This window comes from Ctenopharyngodon idella, chromosome 15, assembly GCF_019924925.1.
Source record: "Ctenopharyngodon idella isolate HZGC_01 chromosome 15, HZGC01, whole genome shotgun sequence".
NCBI lineage: Eukaryota > Metazoa > Chordata > Actinopteri > Cypriniformes > Xenocyprididae > Ctenopharyngodon > Ctenopharyngodon idella.
Window position 1 is genome coordinate 8140793 of NC_067234.1, and position 20630 is coordinate 8161422.

At 36.8% G+C, this 20630-nt stretch overlaps 1 protein-coding gene across 7 annotated transcripts in view; it reads left to right on the forward strand.

The window, feature by feature from the left end:
• mre11a (MRE11 homolog A, double strand break repair nuclease) overlaps positions 1-20630 on the forward strand; it is a 152219-nt gene that overhangs the window by 106619 nt on the left and 24970 nt on the right. For all 7 annotated transcript variants that reach the window (XM_051862123.1, XM_051862116.1, XM_051862122.1 and 4 more), the window contains 6 exons: positions 3887-4001; positions 4816-5001; positions 8625-8796; positions 10057-10137; positions 10243-10372; positions 17030-17133. In XM_051862123.1, the coding sequence (XP_051718083.1) occupies positions 3887-4001; positions 4816-5001; positions 8625-8796; positions 10057-10137; positions 10243-10372; positions 17030-17133 (788 nt within the window). The remainder of the gene's footprint in view (positions 1-3886; positions 4002-4815; positions 5002-8624; positions 8797-10056; positions 10138-10242; positions 10373-17029; positions 17134-20630) is intronic.

Below are 20630 nucleotides of genomic sequence, written 5' to 3' on the forward strand. Positions count from 1 at the left end.
CAGTGTACATTTACTGTAGACTGATAAAATTAAACTATAAAAATAATATTTTAAATGACTGCTGTTTCTGAATAAATAAAGAAGTAATATTTTATTTAATTTTAACCTGTAACTTTTAACTCTGGAACCAGAACAAAAACAGTGCCTAGCGTTTTTACTCAGAACGAACCAGATGTTTGTAATTCCTGATTTGAGAATAACAAATAGCCTACATTACTGCTTGATTATAGGTTAAAAAAAAGAAAGAGAAACAGTGCACTTTATGAAAAAACATTTTATTCAAGACACATTGCTGTGACATCAACATTAATTTAATGTTCTTACAATCACCATCAGAATGTCTACCTTCACCGTGAACCTAAAATTTGGGTTGAAGGCACTGTTCTTCAACAGTTCTCCTCAAGAAATAATTTAAATAATAAATTCAATGAGAAAACAGCAGAAATTATTAGCAACACCAAACAAAACAGGACGTTATGTTTAACATTTCTTAAATAAAACCTCTAGTGTTGTCGATAGCATGGGTAGACGATATAATCAGATATTGCGGCTCTTTTTTGATTAGCAATAAAATATTTTTTAGTATCCATGTTGCCTCTTCATCCAGGACCTTGCCCATATCCTGCATCTTTAGTTTTCCCCTCTTTTTTTCTGCACAAATTGCACTAAAAATAAGTAGAAGCAGCTGTCTGTTGAAATCCATGTTTGTTTTGGTACAAGATCTGAACAGTTGAGTTAAGCAGAATGTCAGTCTTGACTCACCAATTGTTAAGTGTGTTGTGTAATAGACTGATTAAGCCATTAGGTTTGTGCTCCTCTCTGACTGTCAAAGACTAGAATCTTCTCCAGTCCTTGGAAATCGTCTTTATGTGTGTTGAGTTCAGTCTCAGAATTTCATGCATGGATCGCTTCTGACAGCACTGCAAAAGCTAGCAGCGCCATCTAGCGGCTGTGTGTGGGACACCCTTAGCTTCTCAGCCAGGGTCCAAAATTAACAGTGGCACAAATAGTTGTCCTTGGCTAGTACAGAGGGGGAAATAAGTATTCAACACGTGTTGTAGTCAAGACCACCTAATCCGAGACCAAGACCAGTATGTGTTGAGACCAAGACAAGACCAAGACTTTGAGGGGTTGAGACCGAGTCAAGATCAAGACCAGATCAGCACTCAAATTCATATTCTATTTTTTGGTCCTTAGCTTGATGATGGTTGATCATATACCAGCATGACTTTCTTCATGAATGTCTGTACCTGTGGAAATGTCAACATGTTCTGAGTAACCCCCAGAGTGTGTCTAATGCATGTCAAGATTTGTGTGTCATGTACTGTTATTATTTTGCATAGCATTTTTGATTGCCTGTGGTGTATGTATGCTTTGAGTAACATTGTGTGCTTTTTTATTTTACTCTTTGAGAAGCAAGAAAGGCCAGGCAGTCATACAGAAACACAAGTAGCTTCAGAGTGTAAGACAAAGAATGAAAGCTTCCCCTCACTTTTATATCTCTAACCTCCAATGCTGAAGCCTCTGTCCTTTTACCATATTAGGAACATGTTTACCACCTGTCACCCTAAGTCACCCAAAGAATGCATACTTAAACACTTCTGAGAAAAACAAAATCATTTAACCATAAGCATATAAGTAAAATCATGTGGAAACTTTTCAGAAACTCAATTTCTTCCACAATTCCCCCCTTTTTATCATTCATTGATTCTGTAACTAATTACTACCACATCACATTTATACTCCTCATCTCTGATTTTCATACAAATGATCACTCTTCTTAAAGTTGTGTAGGAAGTAAGAGAAAAACTCTGAAGGCTGTTTTTGTGGGGACAGACCCTAATATAAGCAATCAAAATATAAGTATAGATTTGTTATCTGGGAGCCGGATTAAACGATCAAACACTGTTACTGCATTCTTGACAGTGTTAGAAGAGATTGACATCTCAAAATCTAAACACATGACAGTATGTTCTGCTATCCAGAACTAGGCCAAACCCACAGTCACTCTCTAGATATCAAATACAAAGAAATATGAGGATAGATATAAGTTCATAATCTAATACTGTGATCAAAAAACTTTTCCAAGACTTGCCTTGATCAGTCCCTCTAAGGATTGTAATATGCATGGAAAATCATCAGTAAAACAGGAAACAACCAATTGAGGTACACCGCCCAATTATTGAACTAAAGACAACATCCTTCATTTTACAGACATATAGCATGTACCATCTTAGTTGAATAACATCTTTTCACAACATGTCATGTCGAACCTTGTTGGTGATTTGGAATTCCTTGAGCTGATTTCACCTGTACACAAACGTTAGACAGAATAGAAGACATTTCTTTACAATAGTTCAACATGTCATGTTCACACAATTCGGTTGATGGCACTCGTTCTTTAGCCCCTTCCATTCCCAAAAATGGGGTCTTCCAACCTAATTAAAAAAATTTCAGCTATATTTTCAATCATACATTAATTGAGTTACCATCCCCCCCTTTGATGTATTGCCCATCAATTTATCATAGTGGTAGAAGAAATGTTTCTCTAAACAACATTTGCCATCAACACTAAACTAAATGCCGTCTTTAATTCTGCAAACAGATTTCCTCCAGCTTTCTCTGTCTCTGAACATGCTCTGTAAAGAGTTAGAAGAATCAAGGTTATTTTCAGATAACAGATAACACACAATCTCCTGTGTCTGCTCCGGCACTTCCTACAGAAACAGAGTTTTTTTTTTTTACATTAGTTTGGGCAGCACAAACAGGAACTCAAACCACAGCACCTCAAATCATCTACCACCCCGTTCTAGTGAGGGTCACAAGCTCATCTGCTTGTACCAAATAATTAGAGGACAGCGGCCCTGAAACTAACACTTCACATTCCATAGTCACAACTTATCCTTCGCAATTCAAGCCTGTTGTTTTGTCTCTGAAGGCAGAGCCATCTACAAACAACACGTTCTCACAGTTATCAAGTGGTTTGTCTAGCAGGTCAGGTCATGGTGTACAGACCTGATCAAGGATAGTCAAACAACAATGATGTTCCTTCCCATCCTCCTTTGTTCTCCCACCAGTCCTTCATACTGTTAATGTTACTGGGCTCTCTGGATAATTTTGATTGCCAGTGTGTCACTGTTTCTCTGCTATCAAGTCTACAAAATTTTACGTTTAGCATTGTGACCACACATAGCTGACAGTGTTTAAATTTAGACCCTCAGTTGAATTTAGACAAGGGTTTTTAACCCATGGATGGCAATCTTCAATTTCACAATTCCAATTTTACATAAAGACAAAGAATGAAAGCTTCCCCTCACTTTTATATCGCTAACCTCCAAGGTTGAAGCCTCTGTCCTTTTACCATATTAGGAACATGTTTACCACTTCAGTGTTTTTCCACCTGTCACCCAAAGAATGCATACTTAAACACTTCTGAGAAGAACAAAATCATTTAACCATAAGCATATAAGTAAAATCATATGGAAATTATACAGAAACTCAAAATTTCTTCCAAAGATCAAAAAGCCCAATCCAAATATGGCGAATTTTAGTAACATCAAACCTCACCGATACATGCAACATGATGTTAAGTTGCATGACAGGCAATAACCAATGGGGTTGGATGTAATTGATGTTTCTTTTTTTTGTGTGTGCATTGTATACATGAGTTTTGATGTGGTGTCACACACCAGAAAATAATATTCTACATTTAGACAGTACTATTCACAAGCAAATGATCGCACTGTAGATCCCTGTAGGAATATTTTTTGGGTATGGTTGTGTCTAAGAATAGTTTTCTAAATTTCTTAGCATATTATTTTGACATTAAATTGGGTTTAAAAATTTTGCAGGACATTATGAAGAACAAAATGTGTTGTATTTTCAGGTTCCATTCCAGATGAGAGACTCTACCGGATGTTCGTCAATAACCAGGTGACAATGCTTCGGCCACGAGAGGACGAAGATGGCTGGTTCAATTTATTTGTCATCCATCAAAACAGGTTCAGGAACTCATTTGTGTTTTACATTTCTCTTTTTAAGTATCATTATTAGTTATTTTAGGCATAAAAGCAGAACATCTTAGTGAGCCCAGACATGGTGGAATGGTCCCATATCCCACCCATTCATCAAGCATACATACAGATCTCTATCTGAGAATAGGTGGTGCTATAATAATCATATTTACATCTTTACTATTACTTTAAAATCATATTGGCTAAAGTACTTTTTTCCTTCGGATTCCTTGAGATCTTAAGAAAGTATTGGCCATGTTTAATTTCATCTTTGTATGTTTGCACAAAATTTTAAATGTATAACCTAAAGATCCTCTTGACAAAATGAAATAAGCCAATGATTTTTTTTGTGCTCATTTTTATCTTCTAAAAACAAGGTCCCAGCTTTATGAAACTTGATACAGGAAGACAACAGGACATTCTGAGAATGCAAACAATGTCAAACTCTGTCCATAGACAGAGTCAATTTTGACAGAGTCAGTTGACTTTGCAGTACACAATATCTAAAAAGATATAGTTGTATCACTTTTTTGTCCATATGAGCTATTGGTGCTTAGACCCTGATAATCACCACTTGTGGCTATATTTGATTTGTAATTTTGTTCAGAAAATATGAACCAAAATATATTTACATGGTCCAGAATGTGTAATTAGTCTACTACATTTGGGCAGTGAAACAATATGAGTACACATGCATAATTTAATCAATTTCCAGTAAAGGAGAGTGCTGTAACTTAAAATCCAGATATGAACTTAAAATGCATTTGTATGTTTTTAATTGTTTTTTTGTTTTGTTTTTCAGGAGTAAGCACGGGGCGACTAACTACATCCCAGAACAGTTTTTGGATGATTTTCTGGATTTGGTGGTGTGGGGTCATGAGCATGAGTGTAAAATTGCTCCAGTCCGTAACGAACAACAGCTCTTCTATGTCACACAGCCTGGCAGCTCTGTCATTACCTCACTGTCACCAGGAGAAGCAGTTAAAAAGTTTGTGTTCCTGCGCTCATATAAAGACACATACAGTACACAGTTCTGCTATTGAATGATTCTGAATGGTCAGTTAGAGCGTTCAGCCTTTAAAGCCTTGTTCAGACTGTCAGTCCAAATCCAAATTTTTGTGCATATCCAATTGGAATCTGAACATATATTTAGTAAGTAACTGCAAAAAATCACATGAAATATGATTTTTACAAATCAGTTTTGAGCAACATTAATATGTGGCTTGAAATCCTATTTCAAATCACATTTCTGGAAACACGCACCAGTCTGACTGACACTGATCAGATTTTGCAAAGCTCATCTCCCTGTGTCACATTTTCATGCCTCATAAAATGTAAACATGTTAGGCATTGTTGTAGGAAACATGCTCAAAATCATTACAGAAACAAGGTTGTGTTGTTGCGAAGTGCAGGTTGAGCGTAAAATCACAATTAGGGATGGTCATTTTTCAAAAATATTATATTTGAATATTTGGGCACATAAAAAAATGAATATTTGATAATTTATTTTAAATGAAGTTTAATGAGAAAGGCGTTGTTATTTTTTTAATCATTAAGCTTTTGTCAACATTTCTGAACAAGCTTATGGTTAGGCTAAATCCACAACAAGCTTACATTATATCCTGTTTTTTTGTTTTAGTTTTAAAATATTAAACAATGTGTGTAAACTAAAAAAGGACCGAACAAGAGATAATCCATGGCTAGCTGTGCATTAAACAATTTCAATGCACAACATGGAGGCAAAGAACCACCCGACAAAAGCGGGAAGAGCAGTTCCTCGAGGACCACACCCGCGGATTTCTCCATCTGGCGAGGCTGATGGCATTTCCAGACCGCTCACTGTGCACATTCTATTATGACAGTTTGAACGAGCAATCGCCTTACCAGTGTCGGTCGAGTTCTTTTTTTTTTGCCGAGTTCATTGAGTGGGGTGCTGGTAAACTGCGGGACCCTGTACACTATCTGCCATGCTGAGGAGAAGTTCACCAGCCCCTCTCCAGATCCAGAGCCCAACCAGCCATCACCCCACGGCATGGACATGACACCAGGCTGGATGGAGCCAGCAACATGCTATCTGCTGGATCGGATTAATCGAGAGACCACACATTCTGATCCAACTGACCAACGACCAAGCCTGCGACCGAGGTGTGTGAAAGGGCCAAACCTTTCTCTTAACTCCTCTGCTATCTCGACCTGCAATCTCCACAATCTAAGCGGGGCCTGAGCAGTGGAGCACGTACGCTCATCCTACATCCCTCAAGAATAAGGACAAACGTGAACGGAACTTTCTCATTGAGAATTTCTCGCAATGAGCACATTCAGAACCCTCGAGAACTGAATGTGCATTCTCCTCGCCTAGACAATAAATGAACAGTTCATGTGTCCTCGGGGGTCAAGTATCGGGGACACGGAGACCCACGCTTCCTGAAACACTTGCTAGGGTCCATTTTGGATACTGCCTTCACCACGTGCTAACACAAACAGCTCTTGAAGACAAAAAAGCAGATGAAGTGTACAATGGGCGCCCTTATATACTTCCGGGCACTCCGCTTATGATGTCACGGGCTGTTGCCAGCCAGTGAAATTAAAGTGTGTTCACATGTGCGTTCACCATAGCGTCAATTCAAGACAGTGTTGAGTTCTACTGTGAACTACTGTGAACGCGCTTCATGAAACCATGCTTTCACGTTAAAGCTCTGTTCTAGCTTTTAATGGTTTTCCATGAGGGAATGTCGTAATCTGGCATAAGAAACTCAAAAGGAATATTCGACTAGTCATGGACATACCTAATTACAATATGCTGCTAGACAAGTCAAGTCACCTTTATTTATATAGCGCTTTATACAATACAGATTGTTTCAATGCAGCTTTACAGTAATAACAGAAAAAAAAAGTGGCAGTGGCAAGGAACCCAAACTCCATCAGGTGTCAGAATAAAGAAAAAAACCTTGGGAGAAACTAGGCTCAGTCAGGGGGTCAGTTCTCCTCTGGCCAACGAATTAACATTGTGTGATTATGATTCAGGCACTACAAATCCAGGATCGCGATCGGTAGCATTCCAATATTCATCCAGTTCCTTTTGTTTGAAGATCAGATTCATCATGCCAGTATGAAACTTGCCATAGGGGTCTGTGCGGAGGTCCTGTCTGGTTCTTGTGGTCTTTGCTGTGGATCTGTGCCGATGGCTGTCATGTCGACGAGGCCTTCACAGGGGATTGTCTAATACACACGGTCATATGCACTACTACTGACATTCAGGGCTACATCAGCCTGGTCCACACACCTCTTAGAATTTTTAGACTGGTGGAGACAATAGCACATAATAAAGCTGTGTATGCCAGCCTCCTACATTTCTGTTGCTTCCATGTAAGTGTAGTCCAGCTCTGCGGCTACACCATTATCATGTTGTAAGAAAAACTTTGCTGTTGTTGTTTTTTGGTAGGCATACAAACGGAATGCTAGAAACCAATGCAGATGTTCCGGCCAACAAAAGATTAGCTTTAATTTCATGTCTATCACACTCTCTCATACAAATGCAACTGGTGCCATCTTGCTTGTCTCAGTTATCAATTGTATCGAAAATGACCTCAAAAGACATTAGTGTTTACAGGGGTGCACATAAGTGGTGCGCATGCGTGGTAAAAATAAACAATGCGCACCAGAAAACATGGAGGGAAGCGCTTTTGAGTACCAACATTTTTGGGGACCGGTTCACAGGGACACGTTTCTTCATCTCTGCTAAGATAGCAATCATGATGATAAGTGTGTTCTTTAATTATTAGTATATTCAGTCTGTGCATTCCGTCTTAAAGTGACAGCAGCCTAATATTCTTGCTGTTGTCTGTGTCATTAATGTTAATTAAAATTTTTTTAAAAATCATCATCATCATCATCATCATCTACTATGTTCGAGAGAAAAGAAGATAGTAATGAGAGCAAAGTGTGAGTACCAAACAACATCTCCAGGTGCTCCCTTGAGAACCAGACCAAAAAAATTATGTGCGCCCCTGAGTATTTATATTACTGTAATATTAGGAAATTTAGGAATTTCCTTATGATGTCATGATTACAGTTTATGAACATGTAATTTTGACCTGTTTTCTTTTTTATTTAAAGAAATAGTTCACTCTTTCTTGCCCTCATGTTGTTTCAAACCTATATGCTGTTCTTTTTTTGTAGAGCACAAAAGAATTTCAGAATCTTCACTCAATGCTGTCCATATAATGACAGTTTAAAGACCATAACAATAGTCCATATTACTTTTGCAATAAATTTGAAGTCTTCTGAATTCATATGATAACTTTAGGAGTGGAACAAACCTAAATTTAATTAGTTGTTAAAAATAACCTTCCCTTCCAACAATGTCAGAAATTGTATTCATGTCTGCATTCAGATTTAGTAAGTTCCGTTGGTGGCATTAATTCTCACTTGCCACAAATTGCTCCAATTTGTAAATGTTGAATGGAGAACAAAATTTGAGAGCAACAGTGTACTTAAATGGTACTTTAATGCTGTTTTATTAATGCATGTGTCAGTTTATTTCAGTGTATTTCAAGTTTAAGGATAATGTAATAGGTGATGTATTTTTTGTTGTGTCTGGGTTTTCCACAGGCACATTGGGTTATTGAGAGTGAAAGGGAAAAAAATGAATCTTCAGAAAATTCCTTTACAGACAGTCAGGCAGTTCTTCATTCAGGATGTAACACTCTCAGATCACCCTGACCTTTTCAGCCCAGAGCAACCCAACGTCATGCTCAAAGTCCTGGCTTTCTGCCAGGAGAAGGTACAGATGCACACACACACAGAGGCAACTGATGTATTCAGGAACTTGTACAAAAATCTGTATTTGATAACTGTGCTTTGTAGTAAAACAAAAAGAAAATGGGATATTTTTTGGTATCAAAGCTGAGATGATGTCAAAATTTACATTCATTTATCAGATTTATCAAATGTCCAAACAAGTTGGACAGGACTTGATTTTGACCATCGGGAATTGATTGGAATTGTCATTCTCAGTGAGACTGACAATGATGCAGAACTGAACAGTGAAAATAAGCTAAACTGTTTGCTTTTAGGTTAATTTTAAGAGTTAGCTGCGTGACATTTTCATTTAGCAGACACCTTTTACCTTTTTCACCCTTTCACCCTTCACACTTTTTACAAATGAGGTATGCTGCAACAAAAGTGATTAATTTACAGACACTTGAAGCATTTCTCATTTTAGTAAGTTGAAAAGTATGTGCTAGTAAAAAGATGCTGGTTAGTCACTGAGGTATGTAGCAAGAGACTACTGTTTTCTCTCTATTTGAAGATGATTCCACCATTGAGGTACAGCAAGTGTTCACACAAGAATAACTGGACATTGCTTTTTTAATCACACATTTTTCTGTAATAAATTGTGATTAATTGCACATAACATTAAAGTTTTTAACATATTTTTATATTGTAATAATTTCACATTTTTCTCCAAATTAATGTAAAAACAACATAAAGACAGTATATTTTAAATATTTGATCCAACAGGTAGGAAATATTAAGAATCAAAAGTTATCAAACACTTAATTTAGATTAAAATACTCACTTTAAGACTTGCTGCACATGATGCAGATCTGCATCCTATTTTCTCACAACTCATTATGTTCATTTAACACTCTATTTAACTCATTTAAGACTGCTTACGAGGATACTCAGCAAAATGAGCATTTTGTCTTTATTTTTTGTCCGTTCAAGCGTGAAAGGGAGCCGGCTCGCTGTCTGAAGTGGCTTTCTATGCGCATGAGTCGTGTGTGTGTCGCACAGACAGCGCCCCAGTATCTCACTGCATTCTCTTTTGTGTCTTGTCACGCTTGAATGGTTTAAAAGCATTTGCATGAATAAGAGCATGATCATATAATGTAACGCTAGCTAAAAGATGATGGAAAAAATTGCTGCTGCTTTAATTACGTTAAATATTTTTAATGTGTTAAACTGAAAAAAAAAATTATTGCATGCGTTAACGCTTTAATTTTGACAGCTTTTTTATTTTGCCCTTTTGTTTTTTAAGGTTGAAGAGATGCTTGAAGAGGCAGAGAGAGAGAGACTTGGAAATCCCCTTACTCCTGAGAAACCTCTCATCAGACTACGAGTATGTATCAGTCACACACCCTCTCATTGCCTGGATTTACTGTTATTTTCTCAGTTCATGAAATACTTGGTGAAATACATCTTCCATGTGCCTCTCTCTCTCCAGGTTGATTATAGTGGGGGTTTTGAAGTCTTTAACACTATGCGCTTTAGTCAGAAGTTTGTAGATCGAGTGGCAAATCCCAAAGACATCTTGCATTTCATCAGACACAGAGAGGCTAAAGACAGCATTAAAGGCAAGTCACACTGATTGGTAATACTTTATTACAATTTATTATACTTATTATAAAGTACTTACAAATCATTTGCAAACTATTAGTTTATAGTTCTAAGTTAATATATTGTAGTCTCTACATTTTTAATATATTAACAGGATGTATACAAATAATTTTCTAAAGTTCTTCATTCATTGCTACTGTAATTAACAAAATTATTAAATTATTACTGGCTCATATATTTAAATGCCCGTATTTGAGATAATGTTTTTTAATACTTTGTTAACAACTTCTTAACTGTAAATAGTTCTCACTTTAGATTAGGTCATAACATTTCAAGCAATTGATAGTGTGATAAATCATCATTCATTAAGTGCTTTAAACCAACCTTCATTGGACATTAATTGCACTAGTATTAAGTGTTCCTTAAAATGCTTACAAATATATATTAAGCATGTTTATATACAGATAGTAATCAACCAGAATGCATTTTTTGCCGCCGCACATAGTGCCACGGTTGCGGCGGGAAATGCATTTCTTCTTTTTACCTCTAAGTGGTGCTATAACAATAGATTTTCACGTTAAGGAGTGGACGTATTACAGCTCGTTTTCACAAGTAGCAGTCAACAGCACCATGTGAAGTTCACAAAAAAAATTACTATCAGTAAGATTTTAAAAATCACATTCATATAACCAAATGTAGTTATCAAACGCCAATGTAAGTATTTGCTGTTTAGAACGAATTCAAACAGAACAGTAAATGTCAAAATTGTGTTTACTTTTCCATGGACTGTGCTTTATAATTCAGTACTAATACCCTGTATTTCATTTAAAAAAATTATTAATATGTATTATGTTATTTTTTTCCTTGTAATAAAATAAAAAAACTATAGAAATGTGAATTATATAGGCTACACATTTGCATGGGAGTATTAAGAGCGCTAGCATAGTTTTCTAATAGGCTACTTGAATTAGGCATTGCATAAATGAGACAAGACCATAGCCTTGTGGGCAGCGCTACAATATATTTCGCAGCTGTGCTTCAGGTGATCCGAGTTCGAGTCCCAGGCTCGAGGTTCAGGAATCTCAAACCAACATGATAGTTTGGTCACAAACTTTAGATTCCAGTTTAAAATTTGTCACAAATAAAAACGTGAAATGTACAATGTAAGCTACATTAATTGATTCGAAGCTTTGTTATTCATTGTCTGTCATTTTTATTAGGAGTAATCTATGTTTATTTTTAATTGATACTTAATGACAACATTTTAAATATTTGCTCTTTAACCGATGTTGGTCAGCGACAGCAGGGGTTGTTTTTTTTTGTTTTTTTTTAAACCTTTCACAATGCTTAGGAATAAGAAACAGATCTTTATGATTATGGTCAAGCGAAAATTGAAATTCAGTTAAAAATCCCATATATCATTTTCAAGGTTTACATAAAGTCTCAGGACAGTTTTATTTATTTTTTACAGGTTTGCACAGAGTTTAGTGTTAATTCTCTGTGCGATTTTAAGTAAAATGAGAAATACAGAATATTATTGTTGTGACATTTTAAATTTGTAATGCTAAAGAAATTGCAGCGTTGCTGAGTACAATTAAAACAATTAAAAGCAACATAATTAATAACAGAAGGTTTCCTTTGCCCCTCTCTCTCGCGCGCGCGGACGCGCTGGATCTCTTTCTTCAAGTTTCTTTGTATCCCTCACTGATGTGTGCCGGGTCTCTCTCGTGCATGAAATTAAATGTTTAAGGGAAGAAACACTTCATATTATATTGTATATTGTATAAGCTGCTGCATGTCATCCACACCAATTACAAAATCTAACTGTAACAAATTATTTAGCATTTTTTCCTTAAAATGAACTGAATGTATCCCCTGCCCCACTCGCATTCGTTGACACGCTCCTCAGCAGTTCATTAGGGCCCGAGCACCGATGGTGTGAGGACCCTATTGTAATGAGCACCGATGGTGTGAGGATCCTATTGTAATTGCTCGTCCAAATCTTCTTCTTCTCTGAAATGAATCGCATTTTTGAGGGCCTAAACATGCTCGAAAACTTATGAAACTTTGCACACGTCAGAAGTGGTGAAAATTGACGTCTGATATGGGTTTTAGAATTAGGTGTGGCAAAATGGCTCGATAGCACCACCTACAAAATTTCAATTAAGCACCCTTCGCGCTACGTTTCACGTACTGGTATGAAATTCGGTAGACAGATGTAACAGCCCAATACCTACAAAAAAGCCTGCGTGTGCAAAATCTGTAAACCCAACAGGAAGTGAGATATTTTGAATTTTCTCTGCAAAATTTTGGCAGTTTTTGCCATTTCCACACGTTCTACTTTAACAAACTCCTCCTAGAGCTTTAATCAGATCAACATCATATTTTGTCAGTCTAATCTAAAGGCCTTTGAGAAGTTAAATTGCGAAGATCTAGAGTTTTCACTGAAGGGCGTGTCCGTGGCGGCCTGGCAAACTTCGATGTTTCGCCATGAAACAGGAACTTGTTGTAACTCGGGCATACAATGTCTGATCTGTCTGAAACTTCACATGTTTTATTAGAGTCCTGGCCTGAAGACATCTACATGGCAATATTCAGTTATAGTAATAGCACCACCTGTGGGTAACAGGAAATGACATGTTTTACACTATGATTAACTCCTCATAGAGATTTAACCAGATCAACATCATATTTGGACAGTCTAATCTAAAGGCCTTAATGATGTTAAATTGCAGAGATCTTGAGTTTTTGCTGAAGGGCGTGTCCGTGGCGGCCTGACAAAGTCTAATGTTTTGTCATGAAAGAGAAAACTGTAGTAAGTCAGGCATACAATGTCCGATCTGCCCCAAACTTCACGTGTGATAAGAGTCCTGGCCTGAAGACATCTATATGCCAATATTCAGTTAGTCATAGCGCCACCTATCGGCAACAGGAAATGGCATGCTTTACACTGCAATTCACTCCCAGAAACACATTTCAATATGCCACAAAGTGCCAAACAGACTAGAAACACGTTAAATCATGCAACACTTGGCTAAGTGCTAATGTATGCGATTAACGCCACGAAACAGGAAGTTGTTGTAACTCAGGATCTGACCTGCTCCAAACTTAACATGTTTGATAACAGTCCTGGCCTGAAGATATCTACATGGCAATATTCAGTTACAGTTAAAGTGCCACCTGTTAAAGTGTGGCACTTTAAAATGACGGCACTTTAAAATGACTTTGCCATATTTCCCTTGTATTTACTCACTTACATGCATGTAGCCCACTGTTCACTGTTTACCTAAGGCCAACGGGTGGCGGTGAGCCCGGGTGTGAGGGCCCTTTCATCACTGCTTGCAGCTTTAATGTTTAGACTATAATGCCAATTCTTGACATAACACTGCTCAAACATTCTAAATACGTACAAAACCAATTGAAAAGCTTGGATTGAACACTTCAATGGATTAAACATTAATATGTAAAACCTTTAAATCCATTACAATATTTATAACTTCAGATACATTTGGACACAGAGAAACAAACTTTGCCTTTGCCTTCTTTGTAAGTTAAAACACTCATCATCAAGTAAGGCTATCTGACACTCTCCGTATGAAAGAGAGCGATTTACACCTTTATACTGTCCTGCACCACCACCGTGAAGCTACTGAACTGTCCCTCCCCAACCCTCCATATCTGTTAGGAGAGGAGTGTCTGAGGCTGACTAAAAGCAAAGAGAAGTCGCATAATTCAGACTTCTGAATTGAACTCGTACAATTCAGATTTAATTCTAGACAATTGGCTATAACATTAAAGCGTAGACATGAAGGAATTAAATTTACATGTCATAGTATTTTTGTCATAAATGTTTATTAATTGTTAAATATTTATTTTTTTCAATGATTGAAGAAATCAAATTTTTTCCAAACAAAACAAAATGGTACAAACTTCACACTCATATTCTTTGTCACCATGAACAACATTTTCAACTCAATTACAGATGTGTTTTTAAAAACTCTTTCTGGATAGCGAACCCCATAAAGGTTTTTTTTGTTTGTTTTTTTTTTGTTTTGTTTTTACAGAACAGCTTTTTGTTGATATTGTGATTGGAATTATACAAATGTTAATTCAGTCATACTGTGGGATAATAATTGTTGCTTAGTTTAAAATGGAAATTCATGGTAATTTTATAGCCTATATAAATGTAACAGTAAATGTGTACTGAGCAATGTTGCAAACTGTCCCTTTGTAGACAAGTGTCACATGTGACTGGGTTGTATTTAACACCGCGACAGCGGTATTAGGCATTTTGCCTGACTACCTAATGTGTGTGTGTGTATGTATGTGTGTGTGTATATATATATATATATATATATATATATATATAAATATAATCACATAATGGTGGTAAGGAACTCTCAAGACGAGGCAGAATACAGGAAGGTAGACTTTTACTTCCAAATAACAGGAGAAACTCAGGAAAAACCACTCTACATACAAACGAGAACCGACAGAGACAGAGGGAGAACACAGGGTATATATGCACAGCAAACAAAGGGAACTTAACAGGATAATTAACACCTGAACTCAATCTGTAACCAAGGGAACTAAATAATGGCGGGAAAAACTGAACAAAGGAGGACATGTGACAAATGACAAAACAAACAGAAAGTCCAAAACAGATGTAACCCTGACATACACACACACACACACACACATATATATATATATATATATATATATATATATATATATATATATATATATATATATATATATATATAATAGGGCTGTTAATGTTGGGGCATGTGATTAATTCAAAATCCTTAATATCTCAAAGTCTCCAAGTGTCCTTTTTGGGAAAGACACCTAAATTTACCCTGAAAACAGCTTGCAGAAAATAGTTTTGTGAGAATCAATCTGACGGTTTGCTTTGCTGGATATAGAAAATTATGACAACATGAATGTGTTAAACAAGATAAATGGTGTATGGTTAATTTCACAAAAAGTGTACAATTAATCATGATTGATTGCACCAAAGGGTTTTTTTTTTTTTTTTTCATTTTTATCTATTTTATAATCTATATATTGGTTTAATATATAATGTCTTAACCTTATCCCCAAAGCTAAACATGACCACTTTTTAGAAAAATAAATAAATAAAAATCATAATGCTCTCATTAAGTCAATACTGTACATTTTTGTGTCTATGCAAATGTGAGTAAATGTATGCATGTTAGAAAAAAATACATACAAAAATTCACAAGATCACGTTGTTAAAATAGTGGTAGGGTTATGGTTAGGGGAGAGAATATACAGTTTATACAGTATAAAAATCAGTACTTCTATGTAAATCCCCATAAAACATAGAAACCCAGTACACGTGTGTATTCTTAATGTATTTATAGGCTAATCATTTTAAGGAATACATAATATGATTGCAATTAATGTCCAATAAAGTTTGTTTTAAAGCACTTAATTAATGAATTTTCCGATTTTCTGTGACCTAATCTAAAGTGAGAACTAATTACCCTAATAACCATTAACAATACCTTTACTACTGGTTTAAATGGGGAATTTAGATTCTTGATGGGAATTTAGATGCTGTGAGTTCAGAGAAATACTGTTGCATATTAATTTTTGCTGTTGCATAATTAATTACAGTATTGCAGAATACCAGCATGCATCTACAGTTGAGATTTGCTATATGGTATACATCACTTTATAAAACTACACTGTATAGTGTGTGGGAAAAGTTGGATATATTGTAATAATTGTCATTTGAAGTTAGTAAGTCATAAGGTTTTTAGTTTCAATTTGTAATATGTAGTGTAGTGACAAACCTAGTTACTATTAGGTGATGTGTATCACTGACATGATTAAAATTACGCATATCAGGGTTTAGGTGTTTCATATTGCCTAGCCTTAAGCAGTTCAACTGAGAAGTTTAATACTAATTGAGAAAGTCATAATACTTATGCATAATACATAATTGTTCAAGTGTTAAAGCCTAGTGTTCAAAGCCAACAGTGGCTGGAATTCTCTTAACTTTTTTGTCAGCATGTAGACTAGAACTGTTTAATGAAAAATTGAGAGGAGTTATGTGTGATATTTTTTTAAGAATAGATCACCCAAAATAAATATTGGCATTATTTTCCTCCTCCTTGTCCTCCCAAACCTGTATGACTTTCTTTATTCTGTGGAACACAGAAACAGAAAGTTTAAAGAATACTGGTTGCTCTTGTCCATGTATATGAATTTACAGTATCCTGCCCTAAATTGTGAATTCCACACAGATTGGCTTTCAAGCTTCAAAGAACACTTGACAATTGCAGGTGTGTTTCTAAGTGTGTTTATGAGAGAATATATAGACACTTCTGAGATAAATTTATGGTGCCTTTGTGTCCTTTTGAAGCTTGAAAGGCCCCATTCATTGTAATTACATGGAAAATGGCAACCAATACAACAACATTTCTTAAACTGTTTGATGGAAGTCAGTCATATTGGTTTGTTTTGAGGGTGAGTAGATGATGACAGTTTCACTAAGTTTTACTTTTTCTAGTGACACTACTGCCACTAGAAATCATTGCTTGTGGCTTAATGCTTAATTGAAAATCTTGAATGACTGCATATGCACAGGAACATTTTTAGTTTAATATTTGAATTTGAATCGTGCTGTGTATGTTCTGCAGAAGAAGGTGTGGATTTTGGAGCGCTTCTCTCTCGTCCCACTTCTGAGGTCTTACAGCTGAGAGTGGAAGATCTTGTGAAGGAATACTTCCAGACGGCTGAGAAGGTTTGAAGTTTGTCTTGTGTGTGTAAAGGATACAGATAAATCTTGAATTCCTCTCAGTCCTTTCCTAACCTTCCACAGATTTGTTATATAAGGAATAATTGACAACAGGCCTTTGAATTCTTAGAAAATAATGCACACCCAAGGTGGTAATGCGGCCACGGCGCAAAGCGGAGAAAAGAATTCAACGGCCCGGAGTCAATTTTCCCGCTTATACTACAGTTACCACACCTCAAGACACTGTTCTGATGTTGTATTTCAAGACATTTGTCAGGTTTTTGTCGTTAAAACACTCTTGTGTGTGGGACTAATTTCTTACACATCTCATCCCAAGCCTCCGTTGCCAATTCCAAAATGTCATTTCAGAACTAGTAACGAAGGCTTGAGCCTTGATAGCTGAATAATACTGTTGATACAATTATTAACGCAGTTGATACTGAAATCATTTGGTGAAGTGAAATGGAACTGCAATGCGGTCAAGACCTGCTAGAACTACTTTAGCCGTGTGTTTCTCTGAAAATAATTGCACACCTTATAACGTTGGTCAACCAATCAGATTCGAGCATTCAACAGCCCCATAGTATAAGCTTAAGTAATAGATCTCTTTTGAAAGATTCTTATTACTTTCTTTGAAGCTCTTATTCTAATGGCTCTATTGCTTTATAACAAAGTCCTTTCAAAGAAACTCTATTTACTTAGTGGCCATATTTGCAACACCTCTGAGCAACTATTTTGGGCAACTATATTTTAGGCATCCAAGACCAAGTCCTATCTACTTGGATGGGGGAATTCTGAAATCTCAAAAACTGTTTGCTAAACTCCCATTTAAATAGCATATTTCAAATCGCCAGCAAAATCTGATATTAACGGTCTCATAAATGTTCTTTCTTACGCTCACATAGCATTAAAAAAAGCTTATTTTCCCGGTCGAAATTAAAGGGTTTCATGACCCCCCCTGTTTTAGCCTGGTTGTTCACACCTCTGAGCTGGAAAGCTCTGTGAAAATGGGCATGTAAACTCCCAAGCACAAGGGTGAAATGTGCAAGAATATTTAAAAGGGCTAATAATACTTTCATTACAAGCACTACAGTCTCATGATAAACGACGCATAGTTTAACACAGAAAGAATAAAGACATAGTTACTTTTGTCCATTCTTCTTTGAATTTTCGACAACATGTCTGTCTTTTGTGTATCAGAATAATCATGTCATCGCTTTCAGATTCACCACTGGATCAGTGTCCAGTTTGCACATATAATTCATTTGAAAAATACATGATGAAATATGTGTGCATACACCGTTCTGGTTCATGTTTGGTGCAGGAGAATGTGTGAAATACGTCTATAAAAACTGCTTGAGAGCAGCGATCTGGCAGAGCGATGAGAGAGCTGCAGGCTGCTCGTAGGCGGCGGCTGCTAGACAGCGGCGAGCAGGGAGAGGCAAGCTGACCAAACTGCTGCAGAGCGACGAGATGATCAGCGACAAATTCCAGCTGCTTGCAGGTGAAAGCGACTTCAAGTCTCGTAGATCAAGCGAAGAGATGATATCTGCGTCGCTGAAGGAGAATGAATCGATTTGCCGTCGTGAGACGGCTGCTTATATAGCCCGAAACCCCACCCCTTTTGGTGGGCTCGCTCATTATTGGCTTGCACGTTCCGCGCTGTCATTGGTTCGTTTACTTTAACTTCATGAACCAATGGCCGTGCAGTTTACACTGCGTGATTGTATAAAGGCTTCAGAATCGGAGAAAAAGGAGTTTTCCCCATTGCATCTTGTCTTATTAATAATCAGTATTAATTAATAAGAGGAACGACGCAGTACTCATGTAGTGTCGCAAGGGAACAGCACTTTTGTGACATTTGAATTCTCCGCTGTAATATGATCTCATGCGAACATGTTTTCCATTTGTGCTGGCGGACAACAGCAAAACAAACCGCCTGCACCCAAACTTTTGCTCTGGTCGCGTCGCAGGAAAACGAATTTTTGTGTTGTAGCACTGAGGAAACGAGCACCTACGACCCATGTCTCTGAATGACAACGGAGACAGAGGCAAGAGAAGTGATACTTCCTCATGCATAATACCGCAATTATAATCTTATGCATACTACAGCGCAGTGATTGGATTGAAAGAGCTTTTCGTCATGAATAAATGCCGTGAACCGCTTGAAACTCTTGACGTCAGCATGTTCGACCAGCCCATACTGGAGCCAGTCAGCACTCCGGATCTTGCCAGTAGTACACGATGACGTCAGATTTTGTGACGTTGCTCTGACTTTGCTTTTCAAACCAGAAGACAGAAATCGCTCTGAAAAATGCCAAAATAACTAATTTCAACTTATGAATAAAATTAATGAGTACCTTTAGTGTTTTCAGTGATGTGCACATAGGTCTCTAGACCTCAAAATGATGCCACCTTGAGATTGATCATTGTCAATTTCCTGCAATACAGTACTTAAAATCTTGTCCTACATGCAGCATGGGCAAAAGAATTACGACATGAGGGCAGACCAGTTTTCTTCGTGCACGACTATCCAGTGGAAATTAATGCAAAGCTCAAGGAATACAAAGAAGTTAAAAGAGTCCTTAAGGATAACAAAATTTCAGACCCCTTACCCTGCCAAGATGCAAAACCACTGGGAGGCAGGACCTCAGCTTTATGACAGCACAGCAGAGGCGTCAAAGGACCTGAACATAAGGGGGTATGCAGTGGATTTGACGGGGATATCTGAGGGATTTTAACGCCGGTGGGAAGAAAGGTTGACGTGACATACCCAATGGCAGAAAGTAAGAAGAAGCACTCACAATCGCATACGGGAGAAGCTTGCTAGATATGATATGCTGCGATATGTTAAAATCGCATTTGCTAAATGTAAATGGGTTAAATAACCCAGTTAAAAGGAGTAAGGTTATAGCCAAGTTGAAACGTGAAAAGAGCTAGATTATATTTTTGCAAGAAACTCATCTCTCTCCATCTGAACATAAGCTGAAAAAATACGGGTATAGACAAACATTTTACAGTTCTTTTAGAAAGTTCAATAAAAGGGGTGTTTCCATATTAATACATAACTCTATAAATTTCGATTTGCTGAAAGAGATATCAAAGAAGGCTGATATGTTTTGGTCCAGGGAAAATTGGATCAGCATCTGGTTACTCTAGTAAATATTTATGCACCTCCTGGAAGTAAAACAGGTTTTTTTTAACACAATTTTTGATCTTGTGATCACAGAGTATTTTTGGAATATTTGATGGTGACTTTTAACATTGTTCTTAACTGGCAATTAGATTCATCCAACAGTAAGAGAATTAAGACAACACAATCCAAAATTTGTAGGAATTCATTAGAAGATTTGGGATTAATAAATGTCTGGAGAGATCTTCATCCTTTGGAGCGTAAATATTCTCATTATTCAGCACTCCACGGTGTATATACAGTAGGATTGTTTTTTTATGTTTAACAAAGACAGACATGGTATGTAAAGTTATTGTCTCTCAAAAGTAAG